Here is a 6,861-nt window from a genome sequence, read left to right as displayed (position 1 = left end):
AATAGAAATAGAACAAAGATAGGAAACCCTAACAAATGTTCAAATACTCAAGTTTATAGGCTTAACATTATCTGATGTGTAATCCCATCACTGAACTAATTATACCTGAACAAGTGCTATAACCACATAGACTTGGTTAGTGAATAATGAACCACTTTGTATAGTGATCTACCCTAGGCTTAGGGCACACCTCTTTGTTTGTACCTTTTTTATGAACCTATGTTTACTCTGTTACAACTGTTTGGTGTACTGTTCTTTTGTGACTTCCCCAAGTGTGTTCAATAAATGATTGTTTTGTGTAGACAACGAGTAGTCCATGTTTCTCAAGGGAGTTGCATGAGAAGTCCCTGACCAGCAACTTGGTGAAAGCAAGTGTCATCTGACCCATTATGTCATACTTTTTTTATAATTTAATCTTTCGCATACCATGATCAACCTAAGGATTGACTATTTTTCTGTTTATCTTGTCCCTCCGTTCCAAAATAATAGTCGTTTTAGCTATAGATTTTTATGTCTATATTTATATGGATGACTATAAATCTAGACATATACAGAACACATACATTAATTTAATTATTGTATGAAAATAAAAACGTAAAACAATTTTTAATGTGAGACGGAGTGAGGTGAGTAAATGACGACTGCTTTGCTTGATAGTGACGACAAAATTGTACACGTACAAACCTTCATTTGCAGAAGTCGTTTTCGCACCAGAATAAAGTTTACACGCGAGATGCCATGGATTATTATTTACAACAAGTGTACTGGTACACGTAACTGCAAAAGTTTGAGTCGATCCATATGTTGACTACTTATTTATTGTTTAATTAATAAAATAAAATGATAATTAAAACGAAAACAGATGCACACCACCATGTCACATTAGTGGATAGGACGGGCGGATGGCGATGCCGCAGAGCCCCTCCGGCTTGCCGGCGACGTCTTTCTTCATCCTGATGTATCCGCCGTCGCCCCACCCCTGCCCCCACGAGTTCTTGACGATCCAGTACCTGTCGCCGCCGGCCGCCTCCTGGCCGTAGCCGACGACGGTGACGCCGTGGTTGAGGTTGGTCCCGCAGGGCCCGTTGTACACTCCCTTCTTGTAGTGCTGGAAGTTGTCGCCGCCGGCCTCGATGGACACGGACACGGGCTGCCCCGCCACGGCGTTGGCCAGCGACGCCTCGCCGGGTGGCCACGCGCCGGAGCCCGGCGATGCTGACCGCGTTGTGGGAGAGCTTGGCCCTGTTGCAGGCGTCCGTGGTGCCCGTGTACGGGTAGTCGGCCTCCGTGGTGATGCCGCCGTTGGAGGCGATCCACCGCAGCGCGCGGTAGCTGATGCCGCCGTCGCAGCCGTCGTCCAGCGTGTCGCAGTCCACCAGCTCCTGCTCCGACAGGGACACCAGCTTCCCCGTCCGGATCTGGTAGATGCCTTCGACCACCGCCACCGTCGAGAAGGCCCAGCACGACCCTGCGTGCACGATCCGATCCGATCCCGTCACCCGTCCATCCAGGACAAAAGCATGTGCGTTTTGCGCAGTGACAAGCATGCATGCATGTGGGACAGGCAAGACCGCAAGAGCAACAACTGGTGGCAAATGACAGGTGCCAGGAAGGACGGAATGATGATGGTGTCGGATTGTGCGTACCACATCGGCCTTGGTTCTTCACCGGCGTCACGGCGCCGCTGGCTCGCCAGTCCACGCTCGCCGGCGCGGAGGCGGACAGGTTCACGTACACCGGCAGCTGGCTCGGCGCGCCCCCGACGGCGTCAACCGGCCCCGCGCGTGTGGTGATCACCGACTCGTCCGCGGGCAGCTGCGCCGGCGCGGGCGCCGTGTACATGGCCATGAACTCCTGGTTGGTGAGGTCGGTGTAGGCCGTCTCGCCGAGCTCGTACGTAGCCCCGCCGCCTCGGCCTCGGCGTTGGTGGCCTCGATGTACGCCATGTTGCGCGCGTACACCCGGAACCGCCGCCGCTCCTCGGCGACCGTGGCGTAGGACTTGTTGTACGCCGCCTTCCACCGCTGGAACCGCTCTATCATCGAGCTGTCGTCGGTGCTCATGCTCCCCTCCATGTCGCCGGCGCGTCTGTGGGCCCTCGCCGACGAGCAGCCGTGGTGGAAGACAGCGAGGAGGAGGAGGAGGAGGAGGAGGAGCACGCATGGCAGCGACCGTTTGAAGGAGGACGCCATGCTGGCTGATCGATCGGGACTGGTTGGCCCAGCCCTGTGGTAGGTCTACGCTTATGGAAGAGACAAATGATTATTGATCCAGGTGCATATATAAACGAGTGGTGCTGAGATGGATATACGTACATAAGGTTGTCCACACTCATACTACTCTAAATTTTTACTCTAAAAAGAATATTCTATCCTCGTCAGCAAGACTATCTACTCTATACCACAAACCTCTGCGATCATATTTACTCTATATCTCAACTCTATACCAACTACCACATTTTTTATTATTTATTTTCACCTCTCTCTTATCCACACAGTGTGCCGCGCATGCCTCCTAGCCTGCCTCTCTCTGATGCAGTCGCACGCTAGAGTGCGCTGTATGTAGGGTTGTTTCTGGGTAACTCTATCTTACAGTCACCTGTACAGTCAACCGCTGCGGCGCCATTCTACTCTATAGCCTCACGCTATCATTTAGCGTCTGCTTTCGCGTAGGCGAGTGCGGACAGCCTAACTGTGATTGGAGAGGGGACGGACAAGTTAAGTGCTGCTGCACCTTGATCGACCCTACCTTCCCAACGTCAGTAGTGCTGACAAAAGTAGCATAGACACACCAGTTCAAACTTGTGATGCCCCAAAAAACATGTTTACTATAAACCAAATACTCCCTCCGTTTTTAAATATACGTTGTTGATTTTTTTTTAAAAAACTTTGATCACTCGTCTTATTCAAAAATCTAAAATTTAAGTCACACTCAAACTACCACTAGTCGGTTGCTCGTGCGTTGCGACGGCTTACAACAATACCCACGTAAACTATTCACAAAAAAATTTAAGATTTTTTTATTGTCTTTACTCTCCGTATAATATTTTTTGATTTGGCTAACTGATGTTATTGTTTACTCCATGCAACATGTCTTGGTACAACACGACCAATGAAGTGAGCGATTAGAAGAGAGTTCACAACGACTGACTGAACAAATAGAGATCATAAAATGACATAATTCCACCATACAGAGACCAAATAAAAGAAAGTTTGTGAGTTCAAGTTTCTAAAATAAGTCACATGAACTCAAACTTATAAAAAAGATAGATCAAAATATGGAGTGATTGCTAAAGTCAGGCATCAATAAAAACTGTATGTGCTCCATATAAATTATGCTACTTCGTAGCAATTACTAACTTTCTTACCAACAAATAACCTTTTATTTAACTGTTAGTGTGACAAATCATTGTTGCCCCATCCAATTCAGCAACTTCAAACACCATGGAGTCCATTGCGCCAATATGGTCTCAAGCCTCGGCCCATAGTGCTGGCCCAGCCCGACACAATTATATTTTTTATTTTACAAAAAACGTATATACATATCTCTACTACTACTTAAGTTTCTAACGTAGGCGTCCACACAACGGATTGGTGCACGGTTCTGTCGATCTCTCCCACGCACGCGCATGGAAGCAGGCAGGCACCCTTCCCCGCCGCCCCGGATCTCGCCCCTCGTGGATCTCGCGCCAGCCCCCGCCCTACACCCGCCTGCCCTTCCACTCTTCCCCCGCTGCCCCGCCGTGGATCTCCCCCCCCCCCCCCCCGTGGATCTCGCGCTAGCCACAACCGCGCACCCTCCCACGCGCGATGGAAGCAACTCGCCATGCCCTTCCCACCACAACCGCGCAACATCGTCCCCCACAGAGCCGGAGACGAGGTAGGCGATCATGGGCAAGGCGCCCCGCGCGGGGCACTCCTTGGCCTCGACGAAGAGGGGCTCGACGAAGGCCGCGGAGGGGAGCGGCGAGAAGGAGATGAGCAGCGCGCAGGAGGAGGAGAAGAAGAGCGACGTGGAGATGAGGAGCGATGAGAGCAGGACCGAGGCCAGCAACAGCGCCGCCCACCACCGGTGAGCATGGATGTGTGTCGCTGCCCCCTCCCCCGCCCTTCCCCATCGCCCCTCGTCCGCGTCGGCCACCACCGAGCCCATTTCAAACCCGAAAAAAACCCAAGCGCATTGAGGAAGCGGCCAGCGGTGGTCCCTTCCCCCCTCCAGTCTCCACCCTCCAGAGTCCAGACCTCCACTGTCCACTCCAAAGCGCAGCAGCGGGCAAAACCAGGCACCCGCTAGATCCGATTCGGCTTCCCTCTCACTCATCTCGCCTGGCCTCCGCGAAGAGATCTGGCGATGGTGCCGACGAAGAGGAAGCGCACAACAGGTGCCACCGAACCCTCCCCAAACCCTAGCTTCGGATCTCGATGGCGAACCCCCGCATCTTCTTCAACATGACCATCGACGGTGCCCCGGCCGGCCGGATCGTGATGGAGTTGTATGCCAACGAGGTGCCCAAGACCGCGGAGAACTTCCGCGCGCTGTGCCGTGACAAACCCGTTCCGCGCCGTGCTCTTCCGGGTGGACACCGCGGGTGCTAACTGCGCCGGGCGCCTCTGGGACGCCCTTGCCGCCATCACCGACGAGGACGGACGCTCGCCTTGCATGCTCCACATGGACGTGGCCGTCTACTCCAAGCTGTACCAGCTCAGCTTCTCTGACAGGGACTTCCTCGCCGACTTCAACAACGCACCAGAATGGGTCGACGTCACGACCCCGGGCCCCGTGCCGCTCGTCGTGGCCACGCGGTTCGACGAGTGGGTCACGGAGCTGCTGAGCGCGCTCGCTGACGCGGCGGCGGGGCAACCGGGTAGGTGGGTCGTCGGCGAAGCGCCATGGTCGTCGTCGGGGGGCAGAAACTAGGCGGTGTACGCGCGTCGCGTGCCCGGCTCTTCATCGCCTCCACCCGCTCTAGCGTCTCCAGCACCTCCTTCATCGAGGGCCGGCTACGGGGCTCGACGGCTAGGCAGTCGAGCGTCAGCTGCACCGCCTGGAACACCTGCCTGGAGTTGTATTGGCCCTCGAACCGCGGGTCCATGAGCCGCGCCAGCCTCCGGCGGTCCGCCAGGTACAGCTTCGCTCCTGGAATGGCCATTTTCTCTTGGAAAGTGACAAGGCACACTCCTGGAATGGCCATTCATGATTCTTGTGCGATATATATCCATTTGGCCGCAGCAACTGATGGTGCATGATCATTGTCACGGCGGCAGGCATGTGCTCAAGACTTGTGTAGACTATTTGTTCACTTGTTTGAGTAGTAGTATCATGCCAGATCATTGTCACGGTGGTAGCCATGTGCTCAAGACTAGAAATACATTTAATTGCAGTATTTCTGTATCCGTATCACATATCAAGTTAAAAGAAGTAAGGCTACTGACTTTATAGGAAGCTGCTTAATGAGACTGAAACCACTTGTTATTCTATTCCGAATTACTGGTAATTTCTTTGTTGCGACAATTTATATTACGACATATTATCTTGAAGTATAAAGCAGGGATACTTGTTCCTTCTCTTGAATACAAACAGGCTATAGTTGATAAAATTGATTAACTGATTTTGTGACTATGAATCTGACTGATTTGTGTTTCCTTGTTTTTTGGCTTCAGGGAGTGTCCTTTTGATCTTAAAGAAGCAATATCAAGTATCTGTTTTGCTGCTCCAAGATGTGCAGATCTACATGAACTGTTACAACTTAAAATGATCTTTGCAACTAAATATGGGAAGGAATTTGTTGTTGCAGCTTCAGAGTTGATGCCTGATTGCGAGGTCAATCGTCAGATTATATGACCTTGTGCAGATAATTGAACTACTCTCTGTCCGTCCATATTCTCATAGATATCCAGTCCTTACTCATATCCATATTTTTGGCAGGGAGCAGACCATGCAGAATTTGTGAAGGCAGCAACCACAGACAATGAGGTACACTTTGTAGAAACCAGTGATACAAGTGTTGCCGAAGTTCTATTTCTAGGTATTACGTCCGAGGAGAAATTTGTGGGCCTCGTTAAAAGCGAGCTAGATAAATTTGAAAAGTTCGGTAAGTATTTTGTAAAGTTTACTGGAGAAAAGACACAGATTACTGAAGCAAATATGCTGGGTTAAATTGCAATTCTTGTTCCATATGCAGTAACTCATACAGTGGGATTTTGCAGATGGGAAATTTGAAGAAAAGGAAATTTTGCGGTTTGTGGAGCTCAACAAGTTTCCTCTAATTACTGTATTCACTGAGCTCAATTCCGGTAAAGTATATTCAAGCCCTATTAAGCTGCAGGTTGGCACTCTCTGCCTTTTCTCTACTTTGCTGATCAATCACATGTATGTTTCATTCAACTGCAATAAACCATTAACTGTATAATGACCAAAAGAAAACTATAGTACACTTAAAATCCTTACAAAAGGACAGTTAAATTTATTCTCTTGCAAATTTGTTCTAGGTCTTCACCTTTGCAGAGGCTTATGGTTTTGAAGATCTGGAATCTATGGTTGAAGAAATAGCCAGAGCATTCAAGACAAAGGTGCCAACATATTGGTGCTTTTATTTTGTTTCTTACCATAATCACATCACCTGGATGACTATTTTGGTTAAACATGTTTTCCCACGGCATTGCAGATAATGTTTATATATGTTGACACTGCTGAAGAAAACCTTGCAAAACCATTCCTCACTGTTTATGGCCTTGAATCAGAAAAAAAGCCTACTGTAAGTCTCATGTTGGACTCCTAATTAGTATGCATATTGTTTTTTTCATGAATGCACGAGGGCACTTGTGTTCTACCGTTGACGTCTTGTGACTTATGAGTGGGTAT

General features: G+C 49.9%; 1 protein-coding gene across 1 annotated transcript; it reads right to left on the bottom strand.

Moving 5' to 3' along the window:
* Positions 1-724: 724 nt before the first annotated feature.
* LOC113604962 (uncharacterized) lies at positions 725-2,235 on the bottom strand. Its single transcript, NM_001176614.1, has 2 exons — positions 1,647-2,235; positions 725-1,468 (listed from the first exon to the last, which is right to left on the bottom strand). Exons 1-2 carry the CDS (start codon positions 2,161-2,163, stop codon positions 828-830), a joined length of 1,158 nt encoding a protein of 385 aa, NP_001170085.1. The 5' UTR covers positions 2,164-2,235; the 3' UTR covers positions 725-827.
* Between the last annotated feature and the right edge of the window lie 4,626 nt (positions 2,236-6,861).

Source organism: Zea mays, chromosome 2 (assembly GCF_902167145.1).
Source record: "Zea mays cultivar B73 chromosome 2, Zm-B73-REFERENCE-NAM-5.0, whole genome shotgun sequence".
Taxonomy (NCBI): Eukaryota; Viridiplantae; Streptophyta; class Magnoliopsida; order Poales; family Poaceae; genus Zea; species Zea mays.
Note: the sequence above shows the minus strand (reverse complement) of the source record. Positions and strands in the feature narration are given on the sequence as shown.